Source organism: Salmo trutta, chromosome 13 (genome assembly GCF_901001165.1).
Source record: "Salmo trutta chromosome 13, fSalTru1.1, whole genome shotgun sequence".
In the NCBI taxonomy this organism is placed as follows: domain Eukaryota; kingdom Metazoa; phylum Chordata; class Actinopteri; order Salmoniformes; family Salmonidae; genus Salmo; species Salmo trutta.
In genome coordinates, this window is record NC_042969.1 from 72,276,533 (window position 1) to 72,296,513 (window position 19,981).

The following is a 19,981-nucleotide window of genomic DNA, read 5'->3' on the forward strand; positions in this document are numbered from 1 at the left end:
AAGATGAGAAAAAAAACTACAATAGAATACTGTGTGCAGTTCACACAAACAAACAGAGACACCCCATCCAAGTTTCCAAGTTTAATTGATCAATTTAAATGAGTGAAAAGAAGAAAAAAAAACACCCACACACACACAGCATGGTTTGGCACAACACACCCCAAATCCTCTCAATACGCAGTCACACAGGCACTTATCATTCCACCATACTCCAATAGCACGCCAACTGTGAGCCAGGCAGTGTAGACACCTGAGGGGTGGGGGGACGAGAGAAAGAAAGGAGAGACCTTTTTGGAGGTGTTGGGTGAGCCAAATGTTAATTCTGTCCTCCTACACAGACTCAGCATGGACAGTCCACAATCATGTTTTATAGTTCTTTTATTTAGACAACCCAAATAAAAGGCACATAAAAACATTGCGCATATGTTTACAATTATTCTTGACACACATGTAAAAAGAAAAAAAAAAAAAGTAGGAATGTTTACCTTTATGCTAATTAGAAAGCCTAGTCTTCGTATATACAAAATTACCGTTGTTAATGTTCTAATACAAAAAGATTTATAAAAAGGTTGTTTTTTTTCCTTGCATGTGTCTATCATAACTAACATGTCCTCTGAACTAAATGGTTTTGTACAAAGATATACATTCATCAGCCTTCACAGGGCTCCAAGAACTTCCAATTCATGAAGAAAATTGAGAAAGATCAGACCAACCATCATTGCATTTAAAAAATGTAGTGTCATCGTAAACAAATTAAAAGCATTTGGTTAAAAAGAAACTGATGGTGCATAAGAGTAATGGCCCTTTATCTAAAAAAATGATTACAGAACATGTTTTCAAAATGTTTATAACGGTTTAGAATGTTGCTTACAAAACACTTAATTCAATGTAAACCATACTCCCTGCCCCCCAAAATGACAACATATCAATTTGGTTGAGGGGGCTGTCTAGCTCTTAGCCATCTGAACAGTTAAGGCTTCCTTCACCATAGACATTATGGCATCTGTGAGAGCAGAGGCAGCGCCATTGAATTCTGAAATAGTACACTTTCTTCTTCTACTACTTCTATGAGTTGGCAAACAAACTAAAAGGGTGTATACTGCCACCTGGAGTGTGTTGTTAGAACATGTATTAAGCCAAGGTAGGGCGATTTACTGCCACCTGCAGTTATGGAATGTTTCCTCATGAGTATAATTCATTTGCTGATCCCGCCTGATGACCTGGATAGAATTCTGTGATCCTTCCTTAACCCTATAGGAAGTCCCACCTAGTTGACTTCTTCAAAAAGTCCTCAATGGCGCTGCCCATGCTAAAACAGGCTTTTGGGCACTAGTGTTGTCTAAGTCCATCACATCTAGAAGAGGAAGCAGAGGTGTGAAATAGTCTTGTTGTAAAGCAGTTCAGGCACACTAGTTACGGCCACTGCGGAAGGCCAAATGACAAACATACAAGTACTTCAAAACTATTGTTTGTAGTGTTTTCTTAAAAAAAAAAAAAGGAAAAAAGTTGTCAAGTCTAATGACTATTTTTTTTACTCAACCCAAACTTGGACGAGCTCAGACGTCCACATGCAACATCGATGCGAGATCGATGGAAAGGGAATCCAATGCCAACAAGACCACAACTCCATACCAGATTTGAGTAATTCTCTTGGGGCACTGTGTTGGCATGCATGCAATACTAGCAAAGGCCTCATACATCTTGCCTTTCTCAAGACAGAGACACGGGGAAGGCGAGGCCACTGACGAGGGCAGAAGTCTCTGAAGAACGTCCACCAGTTTGACATACAGCCTGATTTTGGGGCAATGGCTCACATCGGTGCCGTGCCGGCTACACGCGTTTCAAAGAGTTCCTGCCAGTTGAGGGAGCGGCCTGTGTACTGAACGTAGGCCTAGGCAGCGCCAGTTGGCACTGGGCTGGGGAAGGAAGCAGCCCTGTGACCCTTGACCCATAACCTTTGACCATTCTAGAACACATGTAGTTGACACAGCCTCTCATCTCTGCTTCCATTCTCTTTCCGGGCACCTTGGGCCCCAGATGGCAGTTTTGGTTCTACAGTAATATAATAAAAGGACCTCAGGAGACAGAAATACTTCCCAGGTTAGTTTGAGGTTAACTATGGAAAAGTAGTCCAATGGACGGTCATATTGACATTGATAAAGTAATTGCAGCCCTGACCTGTGTTGAAGGATATCTACTTTTATTACATTTTTTGAAAGGCAAAGACAAAATAATAAAATAATTGTGTTGTAATATTTACAAAGAATGGGTATAAGGTCAACAAAGGTTGCGTGTTGACCTTAAATTGATCCTTTTACTCTCATCAAAAGAATGGGCTACTCTCAGTACGCTTCCTGAGTTCATACTTATAAGATCCTAAACCTGCAATAAAAAACTAACAAGAGAGGGGGATTAAATGGCCCTACCAAAACCTCTCCCAACATAACTATTTTCACAAAACGTTTTAAAAGGTGAACTTTGGGACTGTTTTTTCAGCATTGTGTCTACTGCGCCACTAGGTGGCTCTGATAGCCTCTACATTAACAAGGCTCACAGCCAACACTACTCATTTTGATTCTTAATAATACTGCTGTTTTCAGGACATTAACCCGGGGATATGCTTTCAGTGCGAGACATTTCCTCCTTGTGTTCCTGTAACATTACCACTGTAATGTCCTCCGGCTACTTTATCAAGTCATCTAAAAATACACCTGACAACTATTCCAAAAACAAAACTAACAAAAAGCATGTATAGGTTTACAGTAACCAGCAGTGAGAATGTGACCATTTTCTAGAGATGGCATCAGGACCTGGGAGAGCTCACCTTATGCAGTCAAAGGCATTGACCTAAGATTGAACTGTTGAGCCTTTGATATTTTTCTCTCCAGAAAAATCACCATCCTGCAAAATGGTAGCCTTTGTCCCTTTTGCTGTACTTAACACCTTACAATGCATACAACTATTAAATACTGATTAGCAGGCTATAATAATAATAACAAAAGGAAAACTAATATAAAAACCATCTGCTCTGTAAGAGAGCATTTAAAAACATTAATACCAGCAATACATTTGTTACAGTTTCATTCCAATGCCAAATGTGCAGGTATGTTCTGACGCAAAAGGCGAGGCATAACTCGTTTGTTTACGTCAGGCATCCACTTGGAGCATCATTCCAAAGCTCCATTCCTCCTTCCGAGACTTCACATGATTTCCAGGACTGTTCTCCTACCGGCAGTTAAAAGGTAATAAAATGCACCAGCATCTACAGGGGCTGGCCAGTCCACCTCTCATCATGCTGCATTCACAGCTGCTCCCACTGCAGCCAGACGAACAGACAGACGGGTACAGCGTCCAGCTAGCCCACCATACTACACCTCTGCTCTACTACAAGATCATCTATAGTACTCCTGGTAAGGAGGAAGGTCTGCTAAAGTAAGGGAGGAAGAGGTGGTGGTTTGGGGGTAGAAGGAGAGAGGTGGGAGGGGTTGATAAAGAGATGCTAACCAGGGGCCAGGGAAGGGGTTACTACCAGGGAGGGGAGGAAGGCAGGACCTGGGAGAGAAAAGGCATGCTATCCATGGGCCGCATGGCGATGTTGAGAGGCCCGGTTATATTCATGGGCATCCCAGAGGTGATGGCCACAGGGTGGGCTATATTCATGGGCCCAGTGATGGTCACTGGGTGCTGCAGGTTGATTGGAGAGGTGATGTTGACCGTGCTGGTGGTGATGTTCATCTGGGCGGCGATGGTTACCGGGTTGCTGGCGTTGCCACGGTTCATCACCGAGGTGATGGCGGCAGAGTTGGTGACGGGCGTCACCGAGCCGGAGTTGTGCACGTTGTTAGAGTCTGAGGAAAGACGAGGGAGGGAAGGAGCGAAAGAAAGACAGAATGAGCTGGATGATCGTTCATTCCAAACCATTTAGGATAGCCCCAAGCTCCACAGGGTTAGAGGGGCCGAGGTTTGAGTCACTGCAACGGTCAACACACACATTAAAATGATTAGACATGATAAAACAAAATGGTAGGATTCTTATGAACCTACCTTGAAAACGAGAGATGTCCATAAGGACTTGGAACGAGTTATTTAAGATCTCTCCTACCGTCAACTCACCTGAGGGGGCAATTCAAAAAGCAGGATCAATGTGCTAGCCAGCTAACTTTCAGCTAATATTCAGAAACACTTGATTTCATACTATAGTCAATTTGAAATGGTATAATTAACTCAATGCTTTAAACAACCCATATTCCACTTAAACCTTCCGAGTTGTAATTTAAGGTTGATCAAAGTCATTTGGCTAGCTAACTTATTGATCCTGCTTAATGAAATAAAACCCTGATACATGAATAGCCATAACACACAAGCATCTGCAACAACTTGGTAGTAAAACCACTAGAACTACACACGCTAGGCTAGAAGACAGATCTGTAGTGGAAAATGGGCCACTTCAATGCATAAGTAAGTATACAGCTACAAATTTGGAGGGGTTGGGATCGGGATGGGTTTCGGCTTTAGCTACTAGATTACCTTTTCGTAGCCCTGAGTGGTGGTTCCACTGCCAGTCACTTAGCCCTATTCAGAGATACAGACAGATAGGGGTTACATTGATTGACAGGACTGATTGGGACAGGGCATCACTTGGTTCTGCGTGCCAGAAGGGCATAGGGGGACACAGGTCATTGGGTTAGATACACGAAGGGCCAATCATTTGGCCTTCTACCAAGTACTAAAATGTTTATAGCACGTCGTAGCTGGTGAGGACAGCAATAGATCGTTGTATAATGTATGCATATCCATTTTATTGGGTAAAATGATTAGGGTCTGCTGAACAATAGATTTTGCCCATGCCATTTTAGAGTGATCAATCCTATGAAAAATGTATCAGAGGGATCTTATTCTTCCAAACTGGACTTCAACACCCATAAGTCAGTGGAGGTTTGACAAACCAACATGAGAGCAGATGTCATAAACCTCAATTTCAACAGCTGAGTAACAAGATACCCACAGAGTCTGAAAACAGCAAGCATACAGAACCATCAACACTTAAGAGGATATTAAGTGTTTTCTTTGGTCGACTCGCATATCGCATTTGAATGACTCGTATTGCTGCACTAGTTTGCTATGTGCGTCAAACGAATTGAACATCCAAAGCCCTTTAAATTTAGACCGTCTCCTACCAGATTTCTTGCTACAGGCTATCCATTTCTTTCAGCAGAGATACTTGTCATCCCCACCACACATGTAAACAACTGGTAAACCAGACAGGGCTGTGGGTTGGCCCCAGCAAACTGACATTATCATGATATGAATCCCTGAATGACTGGTAACACAGTCCTTGTCAGTTGTGGACTGTTGTGCAGTACATTTCAATCTCTAAGTCAATTTGTTGTGGTGCTGCACTGAAGGATATGAATGTCCATGAAATTGGCTAATATAAAGTAGGCCTATTCCTAATCATTGTTTATCCTGACCCAAATATATACAGACATGGGTCACTCTCCACTCCATTTCATGATTCTGAAGAAACTCTTGTATCAAAACAAGAGTTTCTACTGGACAAATTCAGGTAGGTCCCCCTTCATTTCATTCCATTTGCTTCCATTTAAGAAAGGTTAAGCAACAGAATCGGCGGAATGAATACACCCGACAGCGTGCTTTGTGCCTGCCTATGGTGTACAGGACACCACAGAACAATGCATGGGGTGCTTTCAGCATAAAGATAGGGACAGAATAAGTACCTAAAGTATTTTTTAAGAAAACAAATAAGGTTGAATACCTAGGTCTGGAGCACCCCAGGCAAGGTGTGGCTGAGGGGAGAGTGGGAAGGATGGAGGGAGTGGAGGAGGAGAGTGGGAGGCTGCTTGGCGTACCTTTAGTACAGGGGTTGTTGAAGCTGGCCTGGCCGTGGGTCTTGAGGTGGCTGGTAATGTAGGCGGCGCTCAGCATCTTGCCACAGATGTTGCAGGTCACCTTGCCCTCGTGTCGGATCATGTGGGAGCGCAGGCGGTCTTTGGTGGCGAAAGCAGAGGTGCAGGCCTGGGGTGGTATACAGGGACAATGATGGGGATATTAGATGAGATACAGCCTGATACAGATTGTATCACAACCGGCCGTGATTGGAAGTCCCACAAGGCGGCGCACAATTGGCCCAGCATCGTCCGGGTTTGGCGGTCATTGTAAATAAGAATTTGTTCTTAACTGACTTACCTAGTTAAATAAAATAAAAATATATATATAAAAAAATTCACTCAATGAGTTTGTGTGTGTACACTGCAGACATGTCTGCATCTTGAAGACTCAGGAGAGATGACATATTTTACAATTGGGAGTTAGCGTAATAATCTCATCCTTAATCCGACAAACCAGGAGTGAATGTGCGGGACAGGAAAGTGACCATAAACAGGGAAGGTGGCGTCCCGGAGAAGAGGATGCCTGGCTCCTTACCGTTACTTGGCATTTGAAAGGTCTCTCTGATGAATGAACATGCTTCACATGACAGCTTAGATGGTCAGGCCTGCAGGAGGAGAGGACACAGAAGAACACAGGCATTTTGAAACCTGGTATAATAGCTAAAACACCGGTACAGTTTAATCAATAACACCATACACTGACAGTAGCTGGGGCTACTCTGTTGACACTTGATTCAATTAACAAAATGGGCCAACAAAGATTGCAGGCAAATTACAAATTCTCTGTGAACCCACTGTTATACCATAATAGTTACATTTACTGTAGATGTTTTATTTATTAAATGAATGTTAGTCTCATGGCGTCCATATTTGACCCATGGGACACAAGCTATTAGAGCATCAATCCACTACTACACCCCTCCCAAATGCATTCCTTCCCCGAAAGTAATAATTGATATTCTTGCAACAAGACCAGAGAGTTATTCAGTTGAGCCACACCAAAAAATAACCAGAGGAATGGAATTTAGACATTTTTCAAAATCCAACTAGAACTCTCTTCTACAACATCACAACAACAACAAAAATCATCTGTTCTACAGTATACCCTGGAGAAGACAATTATCTGGCAACCACAGCCGTCCATCTGTCGCTCGGTTCTCCTCTGCCCTCACTAAGCCGCACTAGTGAAATGTAGCTACTGGACAAACGCAGCCAGAGAATTCCCCTCCAACAAAGGAGGAGAGTGTGGCTTGAAAATGTCTCTAAGGAGGCGGTTTCACACTAGCAGGCTTTTCGTGATGGCGAGCAGGAGTCCAATCCCATCTCTTCAGGAGTGCAGTGGAGCTGAAAAGCTCATATCTCCCCTCCCACACAACACTCCTTCGTTAAAGAAGAGGGGAATAGTCTCTTTCAGGACTGCCAAGCGTGAAAATGAACATGCACCTCTAGCCGCATAAGAGTAAGATTTGTTACTTTGCACCAAGTCACTATGGTTATGATACAATATCATTCACGTCGCTAGTTGCTAATAATTTAGCTCAAGAACTTCACCATTCACTGACAACTTAATGATGTCTGAAAGGGTTAGGTTGGGGGGGAAATAACAAAATACTCTCCAATATTGGAAAGAACAAAAGGGGTGGAGCTAAATCAATGATTAGAAATCAGACCAGTCAGTGAGTCAGAACACTACCATTGGCCTTGGGAGCTGCAGGAGTGACACTGGAGACCCATCTCTTCTGGTGCTGTCTGGCCCCTGCAGCAGTCTCCCTGTCCCCTGCCGATATCCCTGGGAGGGAGGACACGAGGGACTACTATGTGACGCACGCAAAGCTCCAGATACTGTTTATATACATGGTGGGGCACTGCTTGCATGTCATGAGCCAGTACTATGGTCTGAACAGAAGCTGCGTGGGGCATCGGTAATCATGGCCGAGCTTCATAAAAGCTACACACAAACAAGAGGTGGTCCAGAACAACAATTAAGGACAATGTCTCATAGGGTTACCATATAAATAGGCATTCCGGTATGTGATTTTAGGCATTCAAATTATACTCCACCTTGTTCTTTGATTGAGGAATTTCATTCAAAGTGGAAATTGTACATAACACCTTTTGGCTATGTGCATTAAAGCATCATAGTGGAAACATACTAGTATGCAAAGCAATGTTCCTAAATTCCTATCGATTGAGACTGATTAACCAGTCCAATTCAATTACATTCCAACACAAGATTTCCAAAATTCATCACACCTTTAAATTATTAGGCTACTGACCACTGAATATCAATTTCAAGTGGAATGTTTTTACCAAACCAAGCCCACCATGGACTTGTACCATCCTTATCATATTCATCCAGGGCTACATTTGACAGTTTTATGAGGCTGCACCTGTTGGATACTATCTGCCCTCTTGTCGTCCATTATGCCTGTCAGTTAGGCTTCTTCTTCTACAACATAGTCGTATCCTGAATTAAGACGACTTTCGAAAAGTTGTAATATGGCCCTCTTGCTTTTTCCCCACAATCAGGAAATATATTTGGGGCCCATTGAAATGGAAGCAGTGAAAAAGAGATCACCTTCACAGTGGTGGTAACGGTAAGAAATATGTGAAATTTCAAAAGAACCTTACACAAATCTTTCCCAGAATGCATTATTGACAATTACAGCTCAACATGTACTATGGACAATAACATTTTTTTAGGTGGACTAAAGGGAAACTTGAGTAAGTTGAACTGCGCCACGCACCTGGAGAAGCCCTTCCCACAGACAGAGCAGATGTAAGGTTTGTGAACGCCCCCGTCGTGTGAGCGCACGTGGTAGGTCATGCGGTCCTTCCTCTTGAAGCGCTGTTGGCAGATGGGGCACTCGAAGGGCTTCTCGTCTGAGTGGGACAGCTTGTGACGGTTCAGGTGGTAGACGTCACGGAAGGCCTTGCCACACATCTCACAGCCGTGGTTCTTCTTCACTGGCTTAGCAGGCTTCTTGGGCTGGCTCTGCTGCTGATGATGATGGTGCTGCTGTTGATGCTGGTGTTGCTGGGGCACCATGGTGGGAGACATGATGCTGGAGCCCGTGGAGGCTGAGGTTGTGGCCGTGGTGAGGATGCCAGCGATGGTGGAGATGTAAGAGGGCTGACCGCCGCTGTTCTCACGCTGTGGCACTGTGGAGATCATGGGCACCATGGTGGGCGCCGTCTGCATCTTCTTGGGACGAGACACCATCTTGACGCCCGTATGGCAGGACTCGTGCCGTCTGAGATGGTAACTGTCCCGGAAGGCCTTGTTGCAGTAGCCGCAGATGAAAGGCGTTTTGGACTTGGGCTCTTTCTTCACCACAACAACGGGACCACTGCCTCCTCCGCCGCCTCCCCCCGTCCCACTGGCCACATTGTCCTTGAGGAGCTCTGCGACGCTGACCGGGGGCTTCTGGTCCAAGAGGATGGGCATCACAGGTTTCTGGTCCACAGGTTCTGGTCCTCCTGACTGGAGGAGAGGCAGCAAGCTGTTCTGGGCCACCTGGTGCTGGTGATGCAGGGCTTCATTGGCCTGCTGGAAGGACAACACAAAGACAGCCATGTAGAAGCACATCAGTACACAGTCTACAGTGTCAGTCAGTCACACCCTCAAAGCTACTACAGCTGCATGTAGCAGAGAGAGAGAAAGTGAGACCTGTTTCTGACTGCTCCAGAGAGTTGAAACGGACTGCCTTGTCAGCAGAACTACCGCTGTTTCCAAGATAAGGATGACAGTAAAACAGAACTTCTCATTTTTCAAAGGACTGAGCAGAGTATAACAATTTGATTCACTTTTGTTATTTGAAGAGTCCATTTGGTTGTCAGCTTCCATTTACAGATGTTGATGAATTTCATGAACTAAGCTATAATACTCAAACGCTTTTCTGGTGATATCTAAGGGAAGCCTTGTGGGTGACGTTGACGTTTGAGGCTCAAAAAGAGGTTGCTCAATTTATGCCATTATTTATTTAACTAGGCAAGTCAGTTAAGAACAAATTCTTATTTACAATTGACTGCCTACACCGGCCAAACCCCCGACGACGCTGGGCCAATTGTGCGCCGCCCTATGGGACTCCCAATCACGGCCAGGTGTGATACAGCCTGGAATCGAACCAGGGTGTCTGTAGTGATGCCTCTAGCACTGAGATGCAGTGCCTTAGACAGCTGCGACACTCGGGAGCCCCACCAAAAAAATAATTCCCCTGTGCCATTCAGGCAGCCAAGTTACTACTGCTACAACCCCAGCCCTGTCAGCATGAATGCTGCGTTCTAAGAGGAAGGACAGGCTTTAAAAAGAGGGACATCATTAATTTACCAGAAATAGAAAGGGAGCCATTTCCAGCCAGGGCATCTGAGCTTCTCAGAAAAAACACAAGTGCAGCCCTGATGAATGTGGTGTGAGAAGAGGGTTAGGAGGGGAGAAGAGGGTTAGGAGGGGAGAAGAGGGTTAGGAGGCAGCTGTTCAAGGTGCCATATAACTAATAAGACACAGGAGAGGATTTAAACTCTGAGATTTGAGCTCAGTGGGTGATGTAGTCAGTTATGTCGTGCCAGAATGACACCAACGTACACCTGACCAACTACATACATACAATGAATCAACAGGTTTCACTTTGTAGATGTACACCTCTTGACCTTTTCACCAAATCTCGAGTTTTATTTTTTTTAACTATGATGACTAAATCTAGCGTTGTACACCCAAAATATTCAACTCGAGATCTGCTCAAACGAGTCCATCAAAGATACACAAGTAACAGGCTGTCTACACACACACACACACACACAGCTCCCTGCCACTCAATAATCTAAATCTGTTGCATGTAAGGTGATCTTTTTTCCTCCTCTACTGGTACAGCATCTAGCGCGGGACAACCTGTGTGTTAGCTAACTGTACCTAATAAAAAGCATTAGCTGGAGCACCCCCAGAGAACATTAAATAATGTAGTGCTGACTAACAGAGAACAAACTAGAATAGAGAAAAATAGTCGCGCACACACACACTCCCAGGAATTTATTGGGTAAAATACCAATGTTTCGGCATCACTGTGGGTCATTTGATTAGATGTTCAGTAGTCTTATGGCTTGGGGGTAGAAGCTGTTTAGAAGCCTCTTGGACCTAGACTTGGCGCTCCGGTACAGCTTGCCGTGCGGTAGCAGAGAGAACAGTCTATGACTAGGGTGGCTGGAGTCTGACAATTGTTAGGCCCTTCCTGACACCGCCTGGTATAGAGGTCCTGGATGGCAGGAAGCTTGGCCCCAGTGATGTACTGGGCCGTAGGCACTAGCCTCTGTAGGGCCTTGCTCGGCCTCCAACCGCAGTTGCCATACCAGGCAGTAATGCAACCAGTCAGAATTCTCTCGATGGTGCAGCTGTAGAACCTTTTGAGGATCTGGGGACCCATGCCAAATCTTTTGGCAAACGTACAATCGCTGGATTTGGTTTTGTCATGCCCTCTTCAACTGTCTTGGTGTGCTTGGACCATGTTGGCGATGTGGACAACAAGGAACTTGAAGCTCTCAACCTGCTCCACTACAGCCCCGTCGATGAGAATGGGGGCGTGCTCAGTCCTCCTTTTCCTGTAGTCTACAATTATCTCCTTAGTCTTGACCATGTTGAGAGAGAGGTTGTTGTCCTGGCATCTGACCTCCTCCCTATAAGCTGTCTCGTCATTGTTGGTGATCAGGCCTACCACTGTTGTGTCATCAGCAAACTTAATGATGGTGTTGGAGTCGTGCCTGGCCGTGCAGTCATGAGTGAACAGGGAGTACAGGAGGGGACAGAGCACGCACCCCTGAGGGGCCCCCGTGTTCAGGATCTGAGTGGCTGAGGTGTTGTTACCTACTCTTACCACCTGGGGGAGGCCCATCAGGAAGTCCAGGATCCAGTTGCTGAGGGAGATATTTAGTCCCAGGGTCCTTAGCTTAGTGATGAGCTTGGAGGGCACTATGGTGTTGAATGCTGAGCTGTAGTTAATGAATAGCATTCTCACATTGGTATTCCTTTTGTCCGGATGGGAAAGGCAGTGTGGAGTGCAATAAAGATTGCATCATCTGTGGATCTGTTGGGGTGGTATGCAAATTGGAGTGAGTCTAGGGTTTCTGGGATAATGGTGTTGATGTGAGCCATGACCAGCCTTTCAAAGCACTTCATGGCTACAGACGCGAGTGCTACGGGTCATTCAGGCAGGTTACCTTAGTGTTCTTGGGCACAGGGACTATGGTGGTCTGCTTTAAACATGTTAGTATTACAGACTCAGACAGGGACAGGTTGAAAATGTCAGTGAAGACACTTGCCAGTTGGTCAGCGCATGCTCGGAGTACGCATCCTGGTAATCCGTCTGGCCCTGCGGCCTTGTGAATGTTGACCTGTTTAAAGGTCGTGCTCACATTGGCTACAGAGAGCGTGATCACACAGTTGTCCGGAACAGCTGATGCTCTCATGCATGTTTCAGGGTTACTTGCCTTGAAGCAATCATAGAAGTAGTTTAGGTCGTCTGGTAGGCTCGTGTCACTGGGCAGCTCTCAGCTGTGCTTCACTTTGTAGTCTGTAATAGTTTGCAAGCCCTGCCACATCCGATGAGCGTCAGAGCCGGTGTAGTACAATTCGATCTTAGTCCTGTATTGACACTTTGCCCGTTTGATGGTTCGTCGGAGGGCATAGCGAGATTTTTTATAAGCTTCCGTGTTAGAGTCCTGCTCCTTGAAAGCGGCAGATCTACCCTTTAGCTCAGTGTGGATGTCGCCTCTCATCCATGGCTTCTGGTTGGGGTATGTAGTGTGTATTGTACTGTGTACTGTACTGTGGTGACGGCATTGTCGATGTACTTACTGATGAAGCCAGTGACTGATGTGGTGTACTCCTCAATACCATTGGGAAAATCCTGGAACATATTCCAGTCTGTGCTGGCAAAACAGTCCTGTAGCTTAGCATCTGCTTCATCTGACCACTTTTTTATTGACCAAGTCACTGGTGCTTTCTGCTTTAATTTTTGCTTGTAAGCAGGAGTCAGGAGGATATAATTATGGTCAGATTTGCCAAATGGAGGGCGAGGGAAAGCTTTGTACGCGTCTCTGTGTGTGGAGTAAAAGTGGTCTAGAGTTCTTTCCCTCTGGTTGCACATTTAACGTGCCGAAATTAGATAAAACGGATTTAAGTTCCCCTGCATTAAAGTCCCCAGCCACTAGGAGCGCCGCCTCTGGATGAGGGTTTTCCTGTTTGCTTATGGCGGTATACAACTCATTGAAATTGGTCTTAGTTCCAGCATCGGTCTGTGGTGGTATGTAGACGGCTACGAAGAACATAGATGAAAACTCTCTCGGTAGATAGTGTGGTCTACAGTTTATTATGAGATACTCTACCTCAGGCGAGCAAATGCTCGAGACCTCCTTAGATATCGTGCACCAGCTGTTGTATTCATGTTGTTCAGGCACGACTAAGTGAAACATAAGATATTACAGTTAATGTCCCGTTGGTAGGATATACGTGCTTTTAGTTCATCCAATTTATTATCCAGCGATTGTACGTTGGCCAACAGTACGGATAGCAAGGGGAGATTAGCCACTCATCGGCGGATTCTCACAAGGCACTCCGATCTCTTTCCGCGATACCTCTTCAGTCTTTCACCTGCGAATGACGGGGATGAGGGCCTGTTTGGGTGTCTGGAGTAAATCCCTCTCGTCCGCCTCATTAAAGAGAAATTCTTAGTTAAGTTTAAGGTGAGTAATAGCTGTTCTGATTTCCAGAAGCTCTTTTCAGTCTTAAGACACAGTAGCAGCAACATTATGTACAAAATAAGTTACAAAAAAACAAACAAAATAGCATGGTTGGTTAAGAGCCCATTAAACAGCAGAAATTCCCTCCGGCGCCATCTTTTATTTGATTTGGGGGGGTGTAAATACTGTCCAGAATGGTTGCTTTGACCAATTGGACAAGTTCAGGTAGTTTCTCATCTACTTCAACATTTCCTCCAATGTCATGCCTCCTGAACACGGTATCCATCTGCAATGACGAGCAGACCCTTTACTATTCAGTGCCGCTTTGAATGGCAGTAACAGAACCTACCAATGCTAATTGTTTGAAATGAAACTTGTGTTGTGTCTCAGTACGTGTTGTATAAGCAGCATGTTACATCTGCTATAAATATCCCTTTTGGAGCAATTTCACACCACCTTTATGTGGTGCTGTGGGTGCAGGCTGGTTGAGGCGTCAAACTCTCAAACTAATTACACCCCCCGAATCACAGTCATCCCACTGGCTTATATAACCTACTACAACCATCAACCATATGTAAATAAAACATAACATTTCCTTTAACAAACACTAAATCAGGAAATGTTTCAATAATCACCTACTAATAATCATACACTACCCAAAATGTTGCTGATTGTCTATTGTTTTGCAGTGGTTGAAAAACATGTAGCAGTGTAATGAAAACTGACAAGATAGCAAAACAATGACCCAACACTGGTAGCTAATAGAGCAGTGTACAGAGGACATCTGCAGCTGCTGGCATTGTCCAATTGGTCACGGCAGCCCCCAAAGATTGGGTGGGGGGGGGGGGTTTATGAATATTTTTGGTTGGTGCATGAATAGAGTTTCACATTGTGCCCAGCAACCTTACAACGGGCAAACCAAAGACACCACGATTGAAACGACCTTGTTATTTTCCGTAATCACCATAGGGCAGGGTTAAAGAGCTGACCCCTGGGCTTTCAGGTTCAGCCAAGCATCCCAATACGGTCAGCCAGGCAGGCAAGGGATGGGGTCTGAGCTGGGGGAGTCTGAAAAAATCCAAAATTGTGTTCCTTTTTCTTTATGCTCTTTTGTGGAGCAGTAGAGGACACAAATCCAAGCAGTGATGCACTTACGACCCTCAGGGGGGCCTTTGTGACACCAGTCCTGCCTGATTTGGGGATTGTGTTCAGCTGGCGGCCGCTGCAGACTGCTTAGTGAGGCAGCTGTGCTTTGGGGAATGGGAGAAAAACAGGGTTAAGTCACAGGGTGTCGAGTCCCCTTTTTGTCCTCCGTCCGCACTGTAGTTGGATCCAGACTGGAATTCTTACCACCATTAGCATTTCTTCTAGCTGTGAGAGTGTGTGTGTGTGTGTGTGTGTGTGTGTGTGTGTGTGTGTGTGTGTGTCTGAGACAGCAAGGCTTTCAGACTCAGACGCATAGGGAGCTGAAGCCCGCTGTGCCTTCACGCTGCTCTGATGATTTTGATACAAATCCACTCTGAAGGCTGAGGTCATTCCCAGATAAATTGTGTTGAAACGGAGTGGGGGTGTGGAAAACAACTAAAAAAATACAAAACATATAAAAGCAGCCTGTTCTGTTAGTTCAGTCAGAGATGTGGGGCGGGGCTTTACAATGATAGAGAAGTATCTCATTGACCACAATGCTAATCTGTTTAGATATCAGACAAGGCCCCCAAGAACGCAGCTTGCCATTTGCTCAGACAAGAAGTGCCCACTTTATTTTATGATCCCAGAAACAGTAATAGTTCAAATATATTGGTATTGCTTGAGTTCTCACAAAACCTGAAAAACATACTCAGGCACCAACCTGCATGAGGGAAGCAACAAGATCTGAGTGTTAACCCTGAAACCAGGACTAAGACCTTGACTACATACTTTGTTCTATGTTTTGAGGGCTTGGTTGGGGTCGTGTCATGTGCAGAACATTTTTTTTTTTCACAGGTTACAGGGATTTTACTGTGGAGGACATGAACTTACTCTGATCCCTGTGTAGTAGTCCCTACGTGGATTCCCTGGAACCATGGGACCTACAGAAGACTAATACAAAAGAAAAAGGAAAATACTGGGCTTGTTAATAAAATGTTAACATTAACAGTAAAACAAAACCCTATTACGTATGGTCTTAGGGGAATCCTAAAATGTAAGTTTGTCCTAAAATCGTGAGAAAAGAAATGAGTCATCTTCATCTGATTCAGGAGGATTACGAGAAAACTATTATTGAGAACTGCATAGCTTGACAACCCCCCCCCCCCACCAAGCATAACTTCCGATGCTTACAGAACAGTAACAAGTGACGCACAGCCTCATTAGATGCTTTATCAAATCCAGCGAATCAAATGGAGCCTCCAAATAACAACTACTTAGTTTCCATTTTCCTCCACTGCTCCATCACACCAGCTTCAGGTATTTGTGCCTTGTTAGCCACAAAATAAAAGCATTATCAAGGGTCCTCGGCTCACGCCAATTAACTGGCAGCAGCTGCACCTCTCCAGCGCTGAGGGAACAGAACTAGGCCTACCACTACGGCTGCAATATGATTAGGCAGAGTTGGGAAGAAAGAAAACAAGTGGCAAGTGGTTTGAGGACATACATTTTCAGCACTGGTGTTCACATTTGACCTGGGATTGGGACACTACGCAGTGGGCCATTTGAGATGTTGTGAATAAGGGTCTTCAAAAAGGTCCAATTCATCTAATAATTTAACCGACACTGCATTTTGTAATGCATCTTAGGTTGCCAGATAGATTGGACAGTAAAAGTTACATACATGTCCACAATGACGAAATAGCCTGTTCCCCTTAAGCTAATGATGCACATTCCAGGAAAATAAACATAAAATAGGATGTTTCAAATGTCTAGGCATACATATTCTGGATTCTTAAAATGCAATTCCCCCAGGTGTGATGGAAAGAGAGCCATTTTCAAGATCTAGCTGACACACGTGACTGCTGGTGGTTTAATTACCAATGGTTATGTAATGTCTACAATCTATGAATTTTGTGTACCTGGCAGGTTGACTGCTTTCATGTTTTCTTTCTCCATCAAAGGCAGTTTATTTTTGGGGGGACTGCTGCCCTATGTAGAGTCATTGAACACTGGTGACATTAATAAATGTTTACATGCTGTTTTACCCACTTCATATGTATATGAGCGGCAGGTAGCCTAGTGGTTAGAGCGTTGGGCCAGTAACCAAAAGGTTGCTGGATCGAATCCCCAAGCTGACAAGGTAAAGATCTGTCCTTCTGCCCCTGAATAAGGCAGTTAACTTCTCTAGGGTAGGGGGCAGCATTTTGACGTCCGGATGAAAGGCGTGCCCATAGTAAACTGCCTGCTACTCAGGCTCAGAAGGTAGGATATGCATATTATTAGATTTGGATAGAAAACACTCTGAAGTTTCTAGAACTGTTTGAATGATGTCTGTTAGTATAACAGAACTCATATGGCAGGCAAAAACCTGAGAAAAATCCAACCAAGAAGTGTGGATATCTGAGGTTTGTAGTTTTTCAAGTGATTGCCTATACAGTATACAGTGACTTAGAGTTCATTTTGCACTTCCTAAGGCTTCCACCAGATGTCAACAGTCTTTAGAACGTTGTTTCATGCTTCTACTGTGAATGGGGAGAGAATAAGAGCCACTGGAAGTAAACGACTGAGAAAATGACATGAGCTCAGAGGCGCGCGCTCACATGAGAGTTAGCTGTGTTCCTTTTCTTTTTTGAAAACAAAGGAATCGTCCGGTTGGAATATTACCGAAGATTTATGATAAAAACATCCTAAAGATTGATGCTATACATCGTTTGACATGTTTCTATGAACGTAAATATAACTTTTTTTTACTTTTCGTCGTGACATTTTGCGAGCGCTTCCTGCATTTGGAGTAGTGGACTAAACGCACGAACAAAAAGGAAGTATTTGGACATAAATTATGGACTTTATCGAACAAAAGAAACATTTATTGTGGAACTGAGATTCCTGGGAGTACATTCTGATGAAGATCAAAGGTAAGTGAATATTTATAATGTAATTTTTGTCATTTCTGTTGACTGAAAATGGCGGGTATCTGTATGGCTTGTTTTGATATCTGAGCGCTGTACTCAGATTACTGCAAAATTTGCTTTCGCCGTAAAGCTTTTTTGAAATCTGACACAGCGGTTGCATTAAGGAGAAGTGTATCTATAATTCTTTGAATAACTGTTGAATATTTTCTTAATGTTTATGATGCGTATTTCTGTAAATTGATGTGCTCTTTCACCGGAAGTTTTGGGAGGCAAAACATTTCTGAACATTACACGCCAATGTAAAATGGGGTTTTTGGATATAAATATAAACTTTATCGAGCAAAACATACATGTATTGTGTAACATGAAGTCCTATGAGTGCCATCTGATGAAGATCATCAAAGGTTAGTGATTAATTTTAGCTGTATTTCTGGTTTTTGTGACGCCTCTCCTTGCTTGGAAAATGGCTGTGTGGTTTTTCTTGTCTCGGCGCTGTCCTAACATAATCTAATGTTATGCTTTCGCCGTAAAGCCTTTTTGAAATCGGACAATGTGGTTGGATTAACGAGAAGTGTATCTTTAAAATTGGATATAATAGTTGTATGTTTGAGAAATTTGAATTATGAGATTTTTGTTGTTTTGAATTTGCCACCCAGCTATTTCACTGGCTGTTGAATAGTGTGTCCCACGGGTGGCGTCCCACATACCCCAGAGAGGTTAACCCACTGTTCCCCAGTAGGCCATCACTGTAAATAAGAATTTGTTCTTAACTGACTTGCCTAGTTATATAAAAATAATCTACTGTATTCTAGTCAGGGCTTGTACACATTTTCTACTAATATACCGTCCATACACACACCATCAAATACATATATTCCACACTCTGACATAACTAGTCCTGATATTTCTTAATTCCTTTCTTTTAATTTAGGGGTATTTGTGTATATTGTTAGGTACTGTTGGAGCTAGAAACACAAGCATTTCGCTGCACCTGCAATAACATCTGCAAAATATGTGTACAAGTTTTTATCAGTTGTTTAACGTCTTCTTACAAGCACACATTAGTAAATACTACAACTCCTCTGCATGGACATAGTGCAACAAGAGGATAGGTTTTTACATGGACAACTTTTCACCTACTGCCAGAGGGGCTGATTAAAGGTGCAAGTTGTGCATTGCTAAAAATGCTGTAACCATGTCCAGGAATTCTGAATATGTATAGATTGGCTATAGGTACTTAATAAAATGGTAAATACAAATGGCCATTGATGACTATCCCTATTCCTGGATTTGCAATTTAAATCGCACCAAAGGCTGACACCTAAGGACGTGAATATCCTCCGCAAGCTGCCTAATAGAAATCTCAGACATAGGACAGAGAGAGGGGTTACAAATGATCAGTAGTGCAAGAATTAGCTAGCATCTTGGCTGTAGATTACTGCATAGTTTGAATTCTTTCTCCAACCCGCGGTTACATATTTTGGGACGAGGAAAAGGGGGGAAATTTTAGAATCGGAAGTGCGGGGTATTCCCTCCTCGTGCCCAGCGTGTATACGAGTGCGATTTGCTTAAAGTAGAACATCATTCAAATCCTATCAAAATGTGTAAACAAAATCACTGACTGCGAAAATAAAAAAAACAGCTTTCATGCCACATTCACTCGCTAGCTAGCATGGCTCGCCGCTGGAGGTGGATTGTTCTCGTTCTTTGAGGCTAACTACAACTAGCTGGCTAGCATTCTAACTAACCAACGCGCGGCCATGATCACTTTGCTAGCTTGCTTAGTTTTTATATTTAGCTAAATGGGGCCCATTCCAATGTATCCTGTACTTATAATAAACATGCATTCGACGATTTTGCTTTAAGTATGTATTAACACCAACAATCTACAAAAACTGTGGGGGCACCCAGATCGCCCCCCTCTCCCCTCCCCTCCTCTCTCTCGAGCGTCATCCATATACCTCACAGCTGGAAGTCTGGGATTGATGTAGTGAGCTAGCGAGCTAACGTTAGCTCTTTCAGCGGATTGCTCATAGGCTAGCCAATATTAGCTAACTAGCTAACGCTACCATTGTTTTGCTTGAATAGTTTTACTAGAAATCCACGTTTAAAATCACCATTGGCAACGGTGCATTAGACATCAAGTAACATTTAGATGTAGTTAATCAAATTAACCACTCTGATGACACTTACCTGGAATAAAAATGTACTCCAGCTCGGTTCCATTGCAACACTTAAAATCTGCAGGAAACCTAGACGGAATCTACAACAAAGCAGCAAAACATGGCAGCTGCTACAACTTCC

General features: G+C 43.9%; 1 protein-coding gene across 6 annotated transcripts; it reads right to left on the reverse strand.

Annotated features, from left to right (window-relative positions):
* Positions 1 to 360: 360 nt before the first annotated feature.
* On the reverse strand, positions 361 to 19,981 carry LOC115206482 (vascular endothelial zinc finger 1). Of its 6 annotated transcripts, none has more exons than XM_029773526.1 (8): positions 19,871 to 19,981; positions 15,657 to 15,716; positions 8,657 to 9,459; positions 6,445 to 6,514; positions 5,871 to 6,036; positions 4,528 to 4,572; positions 4,045 to 4,113; positions 361 to 3,848 (listed from the first exon to the last, which is right to left on the reverse strand). In XM_029773526.1, the coding sequence occupies exons 1-8, from the start codon at positions 19,901 to 19,903 to the stop codon at positions 3,526 to 3,528; spliced, it is 1,569 nt and encodes a 522-aa protein (XP_029629386.1). In that variant the 5' UTR covers positions 19,904 to 19,981; the 3' UTR covers positions 361 to 3,525. The 6 variants fall into 6 exon arrangements, with proteins under 6 accessions (XP_029629386.1, XP_029629388.1, XP_029629389.1 ...); XM_029773528.1 differs by lacking the exons at positions 15,657 to 15,716; positions 19,871 to 19,981 and adding exons at positions 10,240 to 10,307; positions 10,952 to 10,962; XM_029773529.1 differs by lacking the exon at positions 15,657 to 15,716.